Source organism: Mytilus trossulus, chromosome 1, assembly GCF_036588685.1.
Source record: "Mytilus trossulus isolate FHL-02 chromosome 1, PNRI_Mtr1.1.1.hap1, whole genome shotgun sequence".
In the NCBI taxonomy this organism is placed as follows: Eukaryota; Metazoa; Mollusca; class Bivalvia; order Mytilida; family Mytilidae; genus Mytilus; species Mytilus trossulus.
In genome coordinates, this window is record NC_086373.1 from 20,539,757 (window position 1) to 20,560,674 (window position 20,918).

The 20,918-nt window shown below is 32.6% G+C and overlaps 1 protein-coding gene across 2 annotated transcripts in view; it reads left to right on the forward strand.

Moving 5' to 3' along the window:
- LOC134718149 (host cell factor 1-like) overlaps positions 1-20,918 on the forward strand; it is a 33,305-nt gene that overhangs the window by 9,497 nt on the left and 2,890 nt on the right. The window contains exons 6-21 of one of the 2 annotated variants that reach the window (XM_063580642.1): positions 48-193; positions 719-752; positions 1,111-1,341; positions 1,713-1,778; positions 3,594-3,718; positions 3,981-4,152; positions 4,595-4,788; positions 5,027-5,179; positions 6,978-7,242; positions 9,198-9,299; positions 10,137-11,909; positions 15,225-15,352; positions 16,089-16,235; positions 16,703-16,891; positions 17,782-18,082; positions 19,728-19,803. In XM_063580642.1, the coding sequence (XP_063436712.1) occupies positions 48-193; positions 719-752; positions 1,111-1,341; positions 1,713-1,778; positions 3,594-3,718; positions 3,981-4,152; positions 4,595-4,788; positions 5,027-5,179; positions 6,978-7,242; positions 9,198-9,299; positions 10,137-11,909; positions 15,225-15,352; positions 16,089-16,235; positions 16,703-16,891; positions 17,782-18,082; positions 19,728-19,803 (4,102 nt within the window). The remainder of the gene's footprint in view (positions 1-47; positions 194-718; positions 753-1,110; positions 1,342-1,712; positions 1,779-3,593; positions 3,719-3,980; positions 4,153-4,594; positions 4,789-5,026; positions 5,180-6,977; positions 7,243-9,197; positions 9,300-10,136; positions 11,910-15,224; positions 15,353-16,088; positions 16,236-16,702; positions 16,892-17,781; positions 18,083-19,727; positions 19,804-20,918) is intronic. The other variant, XM_063580647.1, reaches the window with a different exon arrangement.

A 20,918-nucleotide genomic window follows, 5' to 3' on the forward strand; every position in this document is an offset into this window, starting at 1 on the left:
CAAAGTTATTCAATTCAAGCTTTAAAAACTTGAATGTTTTTCTTTAGATACAATGACCTGGGAACCTCTTGCAATGGAGGTATTTGAAGATGCACTGCCCAGAGCCAGGGCTGGACATTGTTCTGTGTCTATACATACAAGACTTTACATATGGAGTGGTAGAGATGGCTACAGGAAAGCTTGGAATAATCAGGTATTGGTCACATTCACTATTATTGGTACCATGAGGTGCATCGTTCATCTGTCAATAAAGCCTAGGTCCAGCCTAGGTCCACACTATATTAAAAAATTACCAAATAGATTTCACATCAACTCAACTTTTATCACCACTATTTTGTATTATAAAGTGACTTGATTGATTCTGACTTCAGGATGCTTAACAAATGTGACAATGTGAAGGGATTGATTTCAGGTATAGGTTTCAAAATGTTTTTCAACAAATTCTTAATGGATTTGTTCAAACTGATTCTTTATCATGTTGACTATGGAGTGGTTTGAAGCATTAATAGGGTTTTTATAATTTCTGATTTTTTGGCAGATAACTGAATTTGTTATTTTTTCTTCATGTTTGCCTCAAAGAACTGAGAAGACTTAATATAAAGTATGCTTTTTATGAGAGATACTTCAGATTTGTTTTGTGTGTGAATGTTCACTTTTAAATAAACATTTGAGTTTCATCATGAAAAATGCTGATATTAAAGTTTTCATTTTGTTTCAGGTTTGCTTCAAAGATCTTTGGTTCCTAGAAACAGGTATGTATATAAATACAATGTTAAAAAATCATTTGTCAACATTATTCATATACATTTTGATGAAGGTAAGCATTTTTTTCACCTGGGGTCCGGGAGTAACATATAGGACTTGCAACTCTGAAATTCACCAAGGCCTAAAAGTTTTTTTCTCCCTTAATTTGTATGACAAAAGGTTGTGATTATTATCAACATAGATGTGGATTATGGATGACTTTATACAGTTACTATTTTGCCATCTTTCATGTCTCATGCAAAGATCATAGTTGAATAATTACATTTGTATTCAGAGAAAAGCCTCCAGCTCCATTGCGAGTTCAGTTAGTTTGAGCCAGCACTAACATATTATTATTATTTACAGAAAAGCCTCCTGCTCCATCTCGAGTTCAGTTGGTGAGAGCCAGCACTAACACATTAGAAGTATGTTGGGGTAGTGTACCAACAGCTGATGCATACTTGTTACAGTTACAGAAATATGACCTGCCACCTGCACAGGCCTTGACCCCTACTGCTGTACCTCAGACCAATCCACTAACTAAAGCAATTGCAGCACCACAGCAAACTACAACTGTGGTCAGACCACAATCACAAGGTGAATTTCATTTAAAAAATTTCACATTAATGGTTTACATATTCTTTTCCCTGGATATGATAAATTCATCCTTGAATATGATTCAAATAAGTTTGTACTTGTGGATAGAAATAAAATGCAGCAACAATATAAAGGAAAGAAGGAAATCAAATATTCTATGTATTTTATTTTTTTAATGGCTTTGAAATTTATTGGTCTTATTATCATTATTTAAAAAAAAAACGTTATTTTACCACAAATTTGGTGGTGCAAAAAAATAAAATTTTATTTGTATTGATACTGATACTGTACTGAAAACAAAGTAGGAATAAAAAAAACTAACTTTTTTGTCTTTCTTTTTTCTATCTTATGATTCTGTCTTCTTACTTTAGGAATAGCACACCTACGTGCAGGGGCTTTGGGTGGTGTTTCCATGACAACACCCCAAACCATTAGAGGTAGACATTACATTAATGCATGTTTTATTTCTATTTCTTCTGCAATTATTGTGGTGTATGGATAGTAGTTTTTGTTGTAGTATGGTAAAAGATGAGACATATTTTGATGAATGCCCCTCCCCCTCTTTTTTATTTAAACATAATAAAACTGTTGTACCTTTCCATTTCTATATGCATTATATATCCAAGAATTTCTATTAATGCCTAATACATGTAAAACAAATCTTAACAATATCATGTTGTAATGTACATATAAACAACATTATTATATGTATAGGAATATAATAAGCTTTATCAATATCAACCCCTTTAAGATTTATAGTATCTCGCTGAAATATACTGTTTGTTTGAGAATTTGACACAGTTAGCAAAAACTACATCATATCTGGAAATGTCAAGTTTTCACACTTGAATATAACAATAAAAGTCATTTGGTTCTCAAAGAATTTTTCTCCTTTTAAAAGAACTTTCACCAAATGGATAGTTATATGACTGCTTAGAAAAATTTGTGTGCATGGCATATCTTTTTTTTTATGATAAATGAATATACTGTTTAAGACAAAATAGAGTTAAAAACTGTCTGAGATGAAGATAAGTTTGACAAACATTTGTTCTTACATGATCTTAATTATGTACAGTGCTTCATATCATTAGTTTTATAGTAGAAAAAGGTACAAACAGACATTGTTTTTTCTTAGACATTCTAACATAGGTGTTAACATTACAATAAAACATAACAATATCCAAAGATTTAAGATCCATGAATGGAACTCATTTTGGACAATTTTCCTTTGAAAACTAATTGAATGTATTAAATCCTATATTTGTCAATGCTTGGTTAAGTTTTCTTTATATATAGACTGTATTTGTTTAGATAGCCTTATATATTGTAGAATCTGTCACATATTATAGTATTTAAAAAATCAACTAGTCATCAATACACTTTGAGAGAGCTGCAATACTGGTTTTGTCATGGACTATATATTTAAACTAAAGCTTTGCATGTTAACATGCTTAAAAGATTCAAATATTACATGTTGTAGCATGATAGAGCTTTAATGAATGTTGTCTCATGTACAATTGTAATATGTTTAAAGGAGCTAAAATCATTTTTGATCTTTTTTTCATAAATGATATATTAGATTGAACTGTAACCATGATTAAAAAATGTATGGCAATTTAAAACTCAAGGCTTGTTTAATGTCTTTAAAAAAACAATTTACATTATAATCTTCTTGGTAAATTGAAAGAAAAGTGTTGAGGGTAATGGTTACTATTGTAACAAAACCTTTATACCTTGGTATAGATATCTTTTTTTAAATTTTAGATAAAATGTTTAAAAAAAAAAAGTTGAATTTTGTATACAAAGTAAAATAAGCAAAGTATTATGTGAACATTACAGCAGATTTCAGTCAGTATGTAGCTAATGGTAATATCTTTGGTTAGCTTGCTTGTTAGCTGAACCACAAAGTCATTGTTAGGTCAGGTAAACTACCCTCCTTTGATAGTAGACTAGCCCAACAGATAACCAATCTATATCTCTGTAGGACTAAGCTACTTTGAAAGAAGGGTAGTATACCTTACCTAACAATGACTTTGTGGTTCAGCTAACAAGCAAGCTAACCAAAGATATTACCAGTAGCTACATACTGACTGAAATCTGCTGTAACTGTGAAATTTAGACAGTATAAGTATTAAATGTATAACTTTCGAGTTAATAAAAAGAAGTATTTTGCTGTGAAATTTGTGAAAATGGATTAAAAATATTCAATTAAAACAGTAGCAGCTCTTATTGATAGTTTTGTTTGTGTTTAGTTACAGCAGTGGCAGCCAGACAGAAGACACCTATCACTGTTAACCCAGCAGGATCAGCCATTAGAGTAGGGTCTCCACATATCGTTAACCTGACACAAGCTCAGAAAGCTAACATGGTCTCATCAGTAAGATTTCATATATTTCTTTTAATATTTTGTTTAATTGTCACTTTGGTATAAACAGTGTTTTATTCCTACATGAATGCACGATAAGGAAAAAAATGGGTTAATACTAAATAACTCAAAGTTAATGGAACAGAACAAAAAATTGATGAAAGGCAAAGAAAATAAATTTATGATCATATATAAGTTTAGCTAACTTACAGATGTGTATAGAGATAGGCTGATATTTAGACATTACTTAACATAGCTTCATATCATATTTCAGTCTAGTGGAATGACCGGTATTGCAGCTCTTGCTGCTGCTGCTGCAGCCACACAGAAAATACCTGGTACAACTGTCTCTACAGGTACTCAAAATGTCTCGGGGATTAAAGTGGTAACACCTACTATCGTTACACCTTCAGGAATGAAAGTTACACCTGTACAGAGTAGAATAGGTAAGTCTGGTGTCATTTATTAGTCCAATGAGAACTGCAATGTATGGTTGTACATATCAACTACTACCAAATATCAGTTCAGTATTTAAAAATTTGCCTGTTATTAAGTGATGGTTGTTAGTTGCTATATATCCTGTTTGTTTTTCATTCATTGTTTTTTTTTTTCTCTTTGAATTGTTTGACTTTTGTCTTTTCTTGGCCCTTCATAGCTGATCATGCAGCATGGGTATTGCTCATTGTTGAAGGCTGTGCAGTGATTGTAAGTGGCTAACTTTAATATTACTTGGTGTCTGGTGGATAATTGTCATCATGGACATCATATCACATCTAATTATTAAATTTCAAGAAACTTTAATAAAATTTTGAATTTAAATTGTTAAAATTTGTTTTCATAAATTAAATACTCACTTCCAGCTCATCTTTTGTATTTTTTAAATATCAGGAACACCTACTCAGACAGTGAGAGTTGCTACACCAGGAACCACCATATTGAAATCTACACCTGGATCAATACAACAAACTATAGGAGGAAAACAAATCATCACAGTACACAAAGCTGGAGGAGGATCATCAGGGACAGGTCATCCACAGATTGTTACACTGGTGAAAACAAATCAAGGCATGCAAGTAGCTACGGTAAGAATTACAATATTTTTTTCCCTACTTAATTGATTTTTTTCTTGAATTTACTTCTTGAATTTTAGGTATATGGATATGAAAGTATTGATGTAAAGTAAGGACTAAAAGTTATTTAATTTTTCTGTAATGACAATTAAAAGTATCTGTTTCCGAGATATTTTTATGATTGATAATAAAAAGTTTAAATGTTTTTAGAGTTTAAAATCTGAATTACACTAATTTTTCTTTCATTCAGACAAAAGGACCTCTGCCACAAGGAGCCACTATTGTCAAGTTGGTAACCACACAAGCAAGTGGTGCTCATGGTAAACAAACAGCTATTATTACAACCAGTCAGCCTGGGCAGACACCTTCTACTATTCTAGGAATTAACAGTGTACAGCCACAGGTAAACAAGATTACTATGTTTTTTTATGCCCCATCTGTCCAGTGTTAGACACTAACATTAGAGGACATGTAGTCCACAGGACTACCATGAAATATTTTTGGGTAGTTCTGGTTGTCCATCACTATCACTGGTGAGGGCCGCGTTTTGCTAGGGGGGTTTGGGGGCATGCCCCCCCATGAAAATTTTTCCAAATAAGATGCAATTTCCTGCCATCTGAGCACCCCAAAGCACACAATTGTTCATTTGAGTTTTTCAAATATAGTTGGTTTTTTTTAGATAAAAGTTAACATTCAGTGAATCAATTTTATTCCAACTGAACTTTTTCTCAAGGAAATTTTGAAAAATGAGATGCAAAATCCAGCAATGACAGACAATTTGTAAGACCTTGTTAGGTGGAGTTAATGACCTATCATTCCAGAATTTTTTAGAAAAAAAGAATAAAAATAAGTCAAACAATATGTTTTAATTTTTTCATTAATTCTTCAAACAGTTATAAGATTTTGTTGAAGGGATCATCAATACAAAGTCTTTGTTTGTGTACTAGAGGTCATCTTCATCATCACTGTTGAAATCCATTCTATTCAGTGAATAATTCTTGAAACAAAGTGGATGTAATACCATTTTCAATGGCATGACATATGATTTTCATTTAACAGGAAAGCCTTCAAAAAAGATCAGTGATATTGTTGCTTTTTTTTTTTAAACCTCAACCTGTTGTTGTTTTTAGGGTGAAATGTTTTTCTATCCAAATTTGGAAGTTTTTTTAACACATGAACGTTATTATTGCTGACCTTTGTTGTCCTTTCTGCAGTTTCCATTCACATACATTTTGGTTGTCAGACATTTTCAAGCAGGAAGGTACTTTTCGGGGAGAGGAAAGGAATGAAAACAATGATGGTACTTTTTACATTGAAAACGCCATGTGTTACAAACACTAAGAAGATTTTGATCAGAAACCTGGATCTCAAAAGTGCTTTCATAATATAAAAACATGATTGAAATTTACGTACATTACGATCAATGCCATCACTGTTTTTGAAATGTATAAAATTTATTAGGAGAACTTTCTATTCCATTTTTTAGCATTAGAATAGCCAGATCATACACAAAATTTCAGGTGGTCCACAGGACTAATGATTAACCATGTTTTGGTAGTCCTCCTTGATTTTAGGAGGGCACCGGACTACCGTTAGTGTCGAACCCTGTCTGTCATGTCTGTGGTGAAGGGGTTTTAAGTTTTACCCTGTCTGTCTGTTCATCCCAAAAAAAGTTTCCATTCTCTTACTGAAATTTCATTCAACCCAATGTAATTAAACTGTCATACAATGCTTATAACCACCAAACACAGATCTAGTTCAATTTTGATGGCTTCAAATGCTGGATTTGCCATATATTTACAAACAGGAGCATCTGTGTCCCCTTTATTTTCACTAAAATTTCAGTGCATTTGTACTTTCTTAGATCTTCACAATTGATGTTAGGTCACTGGTCTGGAGGTGCCAATTGATATTATTTTTCAAGAGATAAATGTATAGGAGTCAGATATCACTTTGATTCTACCTGGCCTTGTATGAAATTTCAATTATTTCCTAAATTGTTAAGTCTTCTTGTTGAAATAGTCCCCACCTGTTCATACAATCAATTCTGAAACAACCCCAATTATTTTTCAAACTTTCAAATTTATTATTCAGATATCATCAATTCAAGCAGGCAAGACGTTACAGTGAGTCAACTTTTGATATAGTTCTTTTATTTTCATCTTATTATATATTTTCAATTCTCCATTTTCTTTCAACAGCAAGTATCATCCAACACTAGAACGATAATAAAGACCATTCCTTCATCCATGTTGTCAATGGCCAAGGCTGGCACTGGTACTATAACAACACAAGCTGGATCTAAAACAATTGTCATTGCAGCACCTAAGGGTAGCACTTCAGGTCTGTCTGGAAACCAGCATAAAATCATCACATCAATGCCAAAGCTAGGTGGCACTGGAAATACTCAGTTTATTGTTGTTAGTCCACAGTCATCTCAGGGAATATCCACATCATCAATTACTGGTATGTCTATATTATAGTGTGTGTATGGGGTATTTATTCAGTGAATCAATTTAGAAATCCAGTGTTTGTAGATTTTTTGCACTGACAAATGACAAGAATCAATCCTTGCTTATTTTATCTGTAAAACTGAAAATTGATTTTTGCTGATTTAAGGTAGCACTACAGTCTAACAATGATTTTTTGGAGATATTTTTTTATCACATAATTTTGAAGTAGGTACTATTCTGCACAGTTTGTAAAAATCCCAAATTCATTATCATATTGCAACAGGGAGTAAATTGATAATTGACTTATGTAAATAAAAGCACATGGTGATTAATCTAAATATATAGGCATTTGGGAGGGGCTAATATGTCAATCATCTGTTGATGCCAGTGTCCAGCTGTTAATCCCTGACCATAAGATAAATATTGTAGTCTTATCTCATTGTTCTGCAACAAAAATAATTTATATAACAGGGAAGTGAACAGAGAAAAGAAAAAAATCTAAAGGGACCAAAACTACCAAAAATGAAAAAAAATACTATGGAAAAGATTAAGAAAGTATTAAAAGCCTTTGACTGCCTGTATAAATTTATTTCCTTGGTCTTCTTCATTTGAATACAGTTTTATGCGGTTAAACTAATTTTCAGTTTATGTGTAATTTTTCAATTCCATTAAATTAAAAAAATTCAGAGGAAAAGTGTATTTTCAAGAAGAGGATGGTCTAACTCTTGATCTTTTTATAAACATGTTTTTTATGCACATTCCTAATGTTCTACCTTATTTTAGACATAGTTTATTTCTTTTTTAAAATTTAAATGAAAATTATCCTTTATATATAGAGAATAATGATGTTAAGCATTGATTATATGCAGCTGGTCAATCATGTTATTCTCTTATCTTAGACTGTCTAGAAAGAGGCGGAGCTTTGTCTATATTTAATTACTACATTATAGATGTTGGTCAAATCTGTGACGTCACACTCCCGCCAAATGCCAAGTTAGTGTTGGACAGTTCACATATAATGCTAAATTTACAGTATAAGAGCATCAAAGACACAAAGTGTGTGGTTCTATTGATATAGTAATGGTATCAGAACACTCCTGGGGTGTTCCAAGTGGAATTTTTGTATTTATATTGACTTTACAGAGGTTCTAAGGGGGACATTCAGTTTTTAGGTAATTTCTCAGAACAATTTTTCATGAGAATTGTAATGAAACATGAAAATAGAAACTTTATGGGTACCCCCTTTGGCTTGACTTTGATATATATGATTAAAGGGTGTATTTTCTACAATACCGTGTCCCAGTTTTTGGATAATATGCTTCTAAATGAATTTATAGGTCTCCAAAGATGAAAGGTGAAATGAGGTTTGGAACCCAGCAGTTAAATCAACATATCTTCTTACTGGAGGCATATATCAAAAATCTAAGACACGGTTTTGTTGATTTTATATGGTTGATTAAAGGAATGAAAACAAATTTTTACTACCATTTGACATGAATGTGCCATTTTGATTTAAGTTGGAAGACCACTTTCTTGGCAATTAATGAGCTATATTTTGAGATTAATCAAACCAAAAATAAATTTTTAAATAGATTAAGAAAGAGTTATATTTCAGCTTTAAAATGAGTTATAGATTTTAAAAATCCATTGAGTAGTTTTAGAGAAATTAATCTTTAAAGACTGTTGATTGGAGTCAGAAAATTCTGACTGTAGTGCTACCTTAAAAGTCACCAATTAACCCTGGGAATTAGCAATATATGAATAAATAAGTATAAGTACAGGGGTGGACCCAATCATACAAATAGGGGGAGAGGGGGTATTCAATCATAATTAGCCTTGATCTTAAAAAAAGGGGTGTTCCATTCTTCTAAAGACAAAAAAAGTCTTTACATAATTTGTTTTTAAACATGTACTTAATTTTTTATCAATATTTTGAATTAGTCTAAGAAATTGCAATTTATTTTTCAGGAAAACCTTTATCAGTAACGACACTTCCAGCAGGAACACAACAGCACATTATATCGGGATCACCATTAGCTAAACCAGTCGTCAATATTATATCAACACAAGGTAAAATAATTATTTTTACTTTTTTTTGCTGTGCATTTCCATTCATGTACTTTTCATGTTTAACATAGTTTAAAGAATGTTTTTGATACATGAAAACAAATACACTTTTGTACAAATTTTATTTTTTCCTAATAAAAAAAGTGATCAATTCAAACAACCTCTTTGGGATAAAAAAGGACATGATATAACAAAAAAATTACTTCAGTCAAGCAAATGTGGCACCTTTATTGTAAAATAAACAACCTTATCAGATAATACACCAATCTAAGGCCAAACAAAAAAGTATGTGTGTTTAATGTCACATGCTGAAAAAATAAGGTAGGTAGGTAGGGATTTTTTTTTATGTTGAGTCTATGGGAGCAACATTGTGACTTTAGCAGTGCTGAATAAAAAAAATGGTCAAAAGACTAGGGTAGGTGGGGGTACTGTTAACAAACATACTTTTTTGTTTGGCTGAACAGACTACTGATGATGCTTGAAAATCTTTGTTAGTTTGTGAACAGTCACAATGATCTATTTTATTTAGTTAAGCAACTTGTTTTTGAAAATTTAATTTGAAGTCTCTATTCACATCATACATAAAGACAGTATATGTTGAAATATTTATAATCCCGCTAGATATAAATCTTGCTAATTTGTCATCGATTTAAATTTTGTAAAAATATGTTAACTTGGGAAAAAGTACGTATTAAAGAAAACGTAATCTTAGAAACTAGAAATACATGTATGATATCATAGGACTGCAATTAAAAAAAATGCTTCAAATTTTTCATGGTTCTGTAAGCATTAGATTTTCTAACAATCAATCTAATTATTGCTTATAATTTCTGTTTTCAGGAACACAGCAGTCTGGTGGAACAATAATTAAGACCATAGCTGCCACACCATCCCAGTCTTCAGCCACGTCATTATTATATACCACACAGGCTACACCAACTCCATCAACACCTACTATATCCCTCATTACACAGCCATCAATCTCTCAGTCTCCAGTCACAATGACTACTCAGCCAGTATCTGTGGCAGCTCAAGGCATCTCATCAACACCAAAACCAGTTCAGATAACGATAACTCCAGCTAGTGCTAAACCAACGACAACAGCTCCAGTTGTCTTAACTCAGGCCGCTACAACACAGCAAGCCCCATGTACAGATGGTCATAATTGTCCGGGAGATGAAACTCAGCCACCAGCTGTTTGCACAGACGGCCATAATTGTCCGGGAGATGATCCACCTAAAGCAGCGTGTACAGATGGCCATAATTGTCCTGGAGATGAACCACCCAAGCAAGTGTGTACGGATGGCCACAATTGTCCTGGGGATGAACCACCCAAAGAAGTATGCACTGATGGCCATAATTGTCCTGGGGATGAACCACCCAAGCAAGTGTGTACGGATGGCCATAATTGCCCAGGGGATGAACCACCGAAAGCAGTGTGTACAGATGGCCATAATTGTCCTGGGGATGAACCACCCAAGCAAGTGTGTACAGATGGCCACAATTGTCCTGGTGATGAACCACCCAAGGTAGTATGTACTGATGGCCATAATTGCCCAGGGGATGAACCATCGAAAGCAGTGTGTACTGATGGCCATAATTGTCCTGGGGATGAACCACCCAAGCAAGTGTGTACAGATGGCCATAATTGCCCAGGGGATGAACCACCGAAAGCAGTGTGTACCGATGGCCATAATTGCCCGGGAGATGGGGGAGATGAAGTTGATGGAACCCCACCTGGTGTATGTAAAGATGGCCATAATTGTCCAGGGGATGAAAATCTGACTCAAAGTGGAGCTTGTACAGACGGCCATAATTGTCCAGGGGATGAAAATCAGACTCAAAGTGGAGCTTGTACAGATGGCCATAATTGTCCAGGGGATGAAAATCCGACACAAAGTGGGGTTTGTACAGACGGCCATAATTGTCCAGGGGATGAAAACCCGACACAAAGTGGGGTTTGTACTGACGGCCATAATTGCCCAGGGGATGAAAATAATCCAACACAAAGTGGAGTTTGTACAGATGGCCATAATTGCCCAGGAGATGAAAATCAAGGGCAAACAACAGATTCTACGCAACAAGCCTCTATGACTGCTGATAGTGCTATAACAAACTCTGATCTTTTAAGTAATGTGCCAATGATTGATCCAGTTACAGCCGCCATTCCTTCACAGCTGACATCACATGACCCAGAACCTGAACCAATGGATATATCTGGATCACATGTGAGTGCATTGCAACAACTGCAAGAACCTCTTGCCAACATAAATCCTACTTTACCAGCAGACATTTTACAACCTTCTGAAGGTCAAATATCAATGCCTACACAAGAGGAAGCTTTAGCTGTGACACAAGCCTTAGCTCTTGTGCAGGATCAGGCTCTAGCTGCATCTCAGGGACATGCCTTAGAACTGCCTGATCAGTTAATGGCTCAGCCAGAACCAAAAGATGAAGCTATGGACACATCTACTGGTTTACCTGCAAGTCTCCCCAATACCAGTGCTCAACAGTTGACTGGTCCTGCATCAGTAGATAATACAGCCATGTCACTAGGACTGGTACCACCTACACAAGGAATCCTCCGTCAGATCTCAAGCTCAATGGACTCGGGTAAATATAATGAATCCATTTAACAAATAAAGTTTACATTGCTCTAAAGTAAACGGTGTAAAATTTAAAGGAAAATTTCAAAAATTATCCAGGTTTTTAAGATGATTTAATTCCAACATGACAAGAGAGGGAATATACTCCTAATATAATTGTATTTTTATTATTTGGATCTTTAAAGGGAAATATTTGGATCTTTAAAGGGAAACTTCGCAAAAAAATCAAAAATTGATATTATGTTCATTCTGTATAAAAATACTCAAATTCATAGATATTAAAGTTTAATTCTGCTAGATAAGAGATCACCGTCGATTTAAAATTTAGAGTATCAATTCCCTGCGGTCAGCCATTTTGTCACCTTCCACGATTTGCACCCGCGATATGTCTAAGGACCAAAACTGCAGTAACCCGATGCAGTCGTAATTACGTGTCGATATCTTGTCAATCGTACGGTTGTTTTATCCGACTAGTTTATAACTAAGTTGATACGGAAATATTTTTTTTTTGATAACTATGATCAACGTCATTATCTGTTATTTATAACAATAATGATAATATTGGAATTAGTTAAAAAGTATTAATTTCAAATCATAAATATTTTAAAAAGTGTTCCGTGAAACTTTAATTGTTTTCGGAAATCTAATTAGTTCATAATTCTTTTATGTAATAAACTTTATTCAAATAAATTAGGATCCTCGCTCCACTGATCACCCGCATGGCTAAAGGTATTAATTACTCCCAAGGGTATTTCAGGGGGTGTGAGGTGACACGTCCAGGTATTCAAGCAATTTCCTGTCGAGCTTGCAAATTCATCATTGTTTCACTTCTTAGGGTATTGATCAGTGTACACTGCCGATAACTTAAACTTTCCATTTTGAACTATTAGGTGTATAATATGCATCTCTATCTATCTTGCGTGTCCGAAAGTGATATAATATACTAGTCATTACTAAACTCATACGCTTGTTTATGAATAACATTTCTGGTGTAAAGAAAATTATTTATAAAAATATATTAATACCTATTAATAAACAACATATTTGATGAAATAAAAATCTATATACACATATTTTTTCCAAGGGTAAATGTGGTAAAATGTAATTTATACTCGTTGTAAATGGTGAAGGACAGATTGGACCATACCAGAAATATTGATTTAAAAAAAATGTACGCACTTGTCGACCATTCGTATATACGCCTGGATAAAAAGTTACGGAACTATAGCGCAAATTTAAATATATACATGCATACATTGCACATAAGAAAGAAACATAAGTTTTGTAAATAGACCAGTCCACGTATGCCAACAGTATGTAATCATCAAATGTCGAAAGACTATTGTATACCAAAAGAAGAAGACGAAGAAGAGATTTATTTACAGATCGATATATAACTTTCTTTGGCTCAACGAAGTAATGGACATTTATATATCAATTAGATTGTTCTCGAATAAAGGAAGAAATTCGTCATCATCACAATAGTTCCGACATGCATGTAATATGTACGCAACTGGACGTACACTAATAATCCCTAAGGGATGTGAATATTTTCCAGGAAAACTATAGAGTATCAAAGTTTCAAATCAATTTCAGGATTTATTTTCTTTATTGATATTCAATGACAGCATTTTAAAGAACAAACTGCTTGTCCGCTTTAGTGGTATTCTTGCCAGTTGAAACAGACTTATAATTACATTAAACAATAGGAAAGATGACAAAGCAAATATGTTCGTAAATTTCGATTCCATTCCAAAAAGATTCTTAAATTTTCTGTCAATTTATTAAAGCATCTTTTTTCAAATATCTGAAGTATTCGTGCGTTGTGAGAAATGAAATATTTGTATGAGAACATTAATTCCTAAATAGGTAATTAAAGATAACTTTGGATGGACTAAATTATATAATTGCAATTGTTAATGATCTGTTTGAAATATTTAAGGCTGACGATCCTAATCTTAAATAGTACAATTTTTAGTTCATACACTCGTGATTAGAAGGTTTTATTTATTTATGAATTTATACTTCAATTAAAATAATTAAGTATTTTATAGTTACTGGATTAATCAAAAGTCATAATTCATTTAAAAATGATCTTATTATGCTTATGCAAAATATAAAAATATACAACAGCTATCCAGTTATTGTGCGACCTTGTTATTCCCATTAATTACTTTTAATTAAATTTTTTTACATTTCTGTATCTAAAACTTTGACTGACTCGAAATGTTGTTCACACCTGTAATGCCAGTAAACCGTGACGCCTAGATTTCACTGAATGAGGATCAAAGGATTAGAATTACATAATGTTATCTTATAATTACCTTGAGTTAACCTACGCATTCAACATTCTTTAGGTGTCACAAAACAATACACATTTTATTTCCAACGTACAAGCAAGTGAAAATGTTTGATGGAATGAAGCAAAAAGGTCAGAATACAAACATGTATTTTTAATACACTATTGATCATGTCAATTTCATATGTTTGTTTTAAGTATTTTTAGAAAAAAAATCATGAAAATGTTCTATTGTATGAATTAATTTCATTATTAAAATTCGTTTTAAAATATCCACACGATTTAATTTTAAAAGTTGCATGGCTATCACTTACTTTCGTTGGTTAATAACCACACCAAAAGTCGTTGATGCGCTTTAAATCGCGTTATTAGATGGTTAACGAACAAGACTTAAATGAGATATTTCCACTCCCGGCATGCATCAAAGACTTAAACTAAGTCACATAAGTCAGGAAGTTTCAAGAAATAAAATTAAGAATTCCCAATTTTCTTCTTTATTAGATTTCATATCAAAATAAAACTTGGTGAATATGTTTTTTATTGTATAATGAACATAATAGGATGAAAAGTGAAAAATCGCGAATTATCCCTTTAACAACAGACACCAAGGCAGGATTTCAAAATGGATTCATTAACATGCTGCATATAACTAACACACATTTTTAAATTCTTATTCAAATAATAAATAGGATATTACAGTTAACAACATGCCAACAAATTGACTCCATGTAAGCAATTCACACAAATCTTCTTTTATGAATTATTTGTTTTGTATGAATTTCCTTAATAATAGAAATTACAGTGATCGTTAAATTTTATGTATTAAATAATAAATGATCAACAACTCATCAATAAAAATTTTAATTTGTGTGTGACTTCTATGAATAAGACAAAGGAAATGTTTGGCTTGTTGGTTTATTTAAATGAGGAGGTAATTTGTTAACCAAGAATTGAAATTTCACCAATGCTTTTTTCGTAAAATAAAATTGCACTGAATGCATTCTGTTTTTTGTTCCTTTGTAGATCCTTTGTCAACCTTGGCATCAGCAGCAATTTCATCCAATTCAGCAATATCTTCTACAAATGGCATAAAACAAGAACCTGATGCAACTAATGCAATTAAAATAGAACCAGGAACTGAAATCAAACAGGTAATAACTTATCGAAGAATAAATTGTCATTTAAATTGTAATCAAATCATCATTTTGTCCAACAACAAAAATTGACATCATTATTTTTGTGCTACAGTGAAGAATACAACTGCAAATTATAAAATAAATCCAAAGTTTGTCTATATGAATAGATTTTTTTTAATTTGTTGATACTCTTCGTTGTTATTATCATTTTGAATGTTTTGTAAATCAAGTTTGATAGACTTAAATAAAAGATTGAGCACAGTGTATTCTATAAATGTATCGGTTCAAAATACAGTGTGAACCCTTACTACAATGTACTATGATGGAAAACTGAAATGAACTGAACAAAACTGGTTAGATCTCTTTGCAATTGAATCTTATGAAAAGTCAAAATACTTCAATTTCTATACAAAAATAAACTATTTGATATGAATTAAATATTTTATGTTATAGCAGAATTCATTTATGTCTAACTTCTGGAAGCTAAATCATAGCTGGTCAATTTTAAATTAATCACAAGCTATTCAACTGATGTCTCTGGGCCAAAGAATGATTAACTGAAAAGAACAGGTTGTATCAGGTGACTTTACCTTAGACTCACTGAGTTCTACCTGAGCAAATTTTTGGTAACACATGGACAAATTTTAATAGCCTTGATAAAATGTACATGATTTGACCACTTCCACTGAAATATATGTTATGTTTTAATGGGTATATGGCAAATTTGAAGTTTTGTTGGTTGTAATTTCAGGAAACTAGTACCACTCCAATAAAAATGCCAACCACTCCAATAAAGAAGGAAGCTAACCAGTGGTATGATGTTGGTATCATTAAAGGATCATCATGTCTGGTCGCACATTTCTATCTGTCATCTGATGGACTACAGGGCAATGGAGATGTAAGTTTTATTTCATATTCTAATTTGATTTTGTTGAATATTTGATTGATATTTCAAATTAAATGTTTTTCATTTTCCCGTATAGAAATAATTTTCTTTGGTTAAGAGAAAGGGAATTATGAAACCTGAAGGGGGATCTTTGAACACAGTTCTTCATTTTCAAAAGTATTTGCAAAAATAGAAGATGTAATAATTATGTAAATGACTAATATGACAATACACATTGGCTGATCTTGATGTACTTGGTATACACCTTTTGGTACATCATTGAAAGTCTTCCCTCAAATCTAAAAGAACGAAAAAACAATAAGAGCTTTTTCTTAAATGTACAAGTTACTTCATAATATTTCTTGGTATACTTGTCCTGTTCAATGTTACTGGATGTTTAACAGCCAGCCAAAATTACCATGATATTGTAGTCTCATTATATCCTTATCAAACAGTAAAATATATATCTATTTGAACAGGATGTTGATGTTGTAAGCATACCTGATCACAGTGTTCTAAAGAAACAAGAGTTACTCCCAGGAACAGCATACAAATTCAGAGTGGCAGGTATAAATGCTTGTGGACGAGGACCATTCAGTGAGATATCTGCATTTAAGACCTGTCTGCCTGGCTACCCTGGTGCCCCATCAGCAATCAAGATTAGTAAGGTGGGTTGGTTTAGAAGAATAACTCGGAAGACAAATTGTCATTCAACAAAAAGACCCATTCATAACCTTACCAAGGAGTAAAACATATTCATGCCATATTTCTGATTTATTTTAAAAATGTCTGCATGGAGGGTTAAAACTTGTGTAGACTCACCTTTAAATACTAACAAAATCATTTAGTCTGGTTGGAGCTAGCTTTGTAATAAATTTGACTTGATAATATGATAAAATATTTGAAGAGTCCATGAGGTAAATAGTGATGGGAGTGTGTCTTTACCTAATTTTTTTCTACTCTTACCTTATTGCATCTGCTCCTGAACCTTTTGACAGAATGTTGTAAAACTTTCAAAAATACTTACATGATGTTCTGTTGCACCTTTTTTTTTTTACTGATTTAGATTAATTCTCCATTTTTCTGGGATGGTTGTAGAAAACATTACATCTGATAATCCAAAAAAGATACATGTGTATTCATATTCCAACTTAATATAAAATTTTATACAAATAGCAACTGTAAAGTTAAATACAGAAACTATTCTTTATATCTGTATGAAAAGGTCCCTCACCTTTAATACTTGGAATAAGATACTATTGTGTCTAAAACAATTTCAATAGGGTAGTTAAGACAATGTGGTGTTATTGTATAGACTTTGTCATACCTGCACACTACAATGTACCAGCCTTTCATTTATTAAAACCTTATTAGAATGTATTGAATTTTTCTCACAAACTTAATTATTGAATGCCATTTGTGTCTCAATTTTTTTGAATCCTCATTATTGTGTTTTTTTCCCTTAAGCAAATCACAGACTGCCATTACAATATGATTAGTTGGGTATGATTTTGTCTGTTTTGCTTATATTATACCTAGTATTATCAAATATTTACAGAGTCCAGAAGGTGCACACTTATCATGGGAACCTCCACAGAACACAGCAGGAAAAATCACAGAATACTCTGTATACCTGGCTGTACGTAATGCTGCATCACAGACAGATCAAAAACCAGGAGCTCCAGCTCAGCTGGCATTTGTAAGAGTCTACTGTGGTCCTGCTCCAACATGTACAGTGACAACAGCAAGTCTGGCCTCAGCTCACATTGACTATACAACAAAACCAGCTATCATCTTCCGTATTGCTGCCAGAAATGAAAAAGGATATGGACCTGCTACACAAGTCAGGTGGCTTCAAGGTTGGTTGATATGTAATGTACTAAAATAAGAACATTGTGTGTGTCTTATTAAGCAAACTTAATTTTTTAGATTTTTGTATGAAATTATTTCAAGAGAACAATTTGTTGTGTATTTTTATGCCTCACCTACGGTAGTAGAGGGGCATTATGTTTTCTGGTCTGTGGCTCCGTTCGTTCGTTCGTCCGCAGTTTTAAGGTTTTGGTCAAGGCAGTTTTTGATGAAGATGAAGTCCAATCAACTTGAAACTTAGTACACTTGTTGCTTATGATATGATCTTTCTAATTTTAAAGCCAAATTAGACTTTTGACCCCAATTTCACGGTCAACTGAACATATAAAATGATAGTGCCAGTCGGGCATCCGTGTACTTTGGACACATTCTTTTTAGATACTATTTTTCCTTAAATAGTTATCAAAGGTACCAGGATTATAATTAAATACCCCGAGACACATGTTTCGTCTACATAAGATCCATCAGTGATTGTCAGATCAAAATAGTTGTAAAGGCAAACAAGTACAAAGTTTAAGAGCATAGTCATTATTCTTCCTGTGATGCATTTTTGTCGAGCCTTCGACTTTAGTCGAAAAAGCGAGACTAAGCGATCCTACTTTCCGTCGGCGGCGGCGTCCACAAATATTCACTCTGTGGTTAAAGTTTTTGAAATTTTAATAACTTTCTTAAACTATACTTGATTTCTACCAAACTTGGACAGAAGCTTGTTTATGATCATATGATAGTATCCAGAAGTAAATTTTGAAAAAATAAAATTCCATTTTTTCCGTATTTTACTTATAAATGGACTTAGTTTTTCTGCAGGCAAACATTACATTCACTCTGTGGTTAAAGTTTTTAAAATTTTAATAACTTTCTTAAACTATCCTGGATTTGTACTGAACTTGGACAGAAGCTTATTTATGATCATAAGATAGTATCCAGAAGTAAATTTTGTAAAAAAAAAATCCATTTTTTCCGAATTTTACTTTTAAATGGACTTAGTTTTTCTGCAGGCAAACATTACATTCACTCTGTGGTTAAAGTTTTTAAAACTTTAATAACTTTCTTAAACTATCCTGTGTTTGTACCAAACTTGGACAGAAGCTTCTTTATGATCATAAGATAGTATCCAGAAGTAAATTTTGTAAAAAGATAACTCCATTTTTTCTGTATTTTACTTTTAAATGGACTTAGATTTTTTTCTTCAAGTTACATACAGTCGGCAGTTAAAGTTTTCAAAACATTTATAAGATTCATTAACTATCCTAGATTTTTACCAAACTTGAACAGGAGCTTCTTACAATCATAAGATAGTATCAAGAGGAATATTTTTTTTGATTTTTACCTCATTTTTGTTGCGCCTGCGATTTACAGCAAAAGTAGGCGAGACACTGGGTTCCGCGGAACCCTTACAAATTTTTTGTTAAATTATTCATCTGTTATACCAAGAAAAATGTGAAATGATAATCAGCATTCAATTTTATAAAATAATCTATAAAGGAGAAGAAAAAAATATTTGAGACATCTCAGTATATTTTTTTTTATAAAAGTAAAGATTTTTCTGGAATGAGTTCCTGTCCTCAACAAAAAAATATATATTTAGTTCCAACTTAGTTCATGTTTAATGATATATATTTATTGTTTACACAGATGCCCAAAGTCCTGCCACACAAAAGGTTGCAGTGAAGAGAACAATAACAACTACTGCTGTTACCACAGCTGATGTGTAAGTTTCATTCTTAAAGTAAATTCAAGAAGTGTTTGTATGTCTGAAAAACTACAGCATGCATTCTGCTGAAGAAAAAAAAATCACCAGGAGTATGTTCAAAAGTTTGAATGACTTCATTTCAAAGTGTAATCCCCCAACAAATTTTGTTAACGATGGCAATATCATTTCCCACCATAATCAAATTTCTGATGAAATAGTCTTAACTTTAAATAAAATGGACATAAAGATCAACTTTGTCATTCATGGCTTAGGCCAGGATTTTTTAATTTGTTGGTTTACGGATCCGCCAACCTGATTTTGCCGATTCCCAGAATAAGAATAAAATTGACTTTTCATGCTTTTTTATTCCCGCCGACCCAAACAAATACATTATCCCTGAAAAATAATTAAATTCTTCTTTTTTTTATGAAATGAAATGCATGAATCACTAACAAAATTGATAACACTCTCTGTTGTGAAAAAATAAAACTTCCAGTTTACGTTTCTAAAAATAGACAAATCAATTATAACTGACCTTGAAATGTTGTTTACGCAAATAATTTTGCGGAACGAAATATGTGTTTAAAACCCATTACACAATAAGTTCGTTTTCCTTATTTGTCATCAGTCTGTAAGATGCATAATCTAATAGAAATAGACTTGTCCAAATGTGGACAGGTGGAAAGCACCTTGGAAGTAAAAGTTCTGAATATCAACAAGTCATTTAGAATGTTCTTGTTTCATGGATAATAAAAAAAAATATCGTTCATTTGGATTAAAAACGGTAATGAATGACACTAGATTAACCCGATATTCTCGTTTTTTCCGTGGACGAGTCTATTACGTTTTTGACATGTGTTGAAACTTATTTTCGTAAGACGTTTTTTGCCTTTTTTTCTTTATCAGTTTTCGTTTTTGAAGATCATTACTCACCAAGTTTTCCGGAATTGAATAAGAGCTACGCGAATTTGTTTTTCTTGTTTGTGAAAAGACGATTTAATTTCGTCTTTGTCTGTGAACACCCCCCTTTTTTTACGGCAAATCATAAGTTAATGTCATGCGATATTTATGACAGCTGAGCAAGAATATTTCATCGAACTAAAATTTGAAATGATAACAAAATAGCATAAACA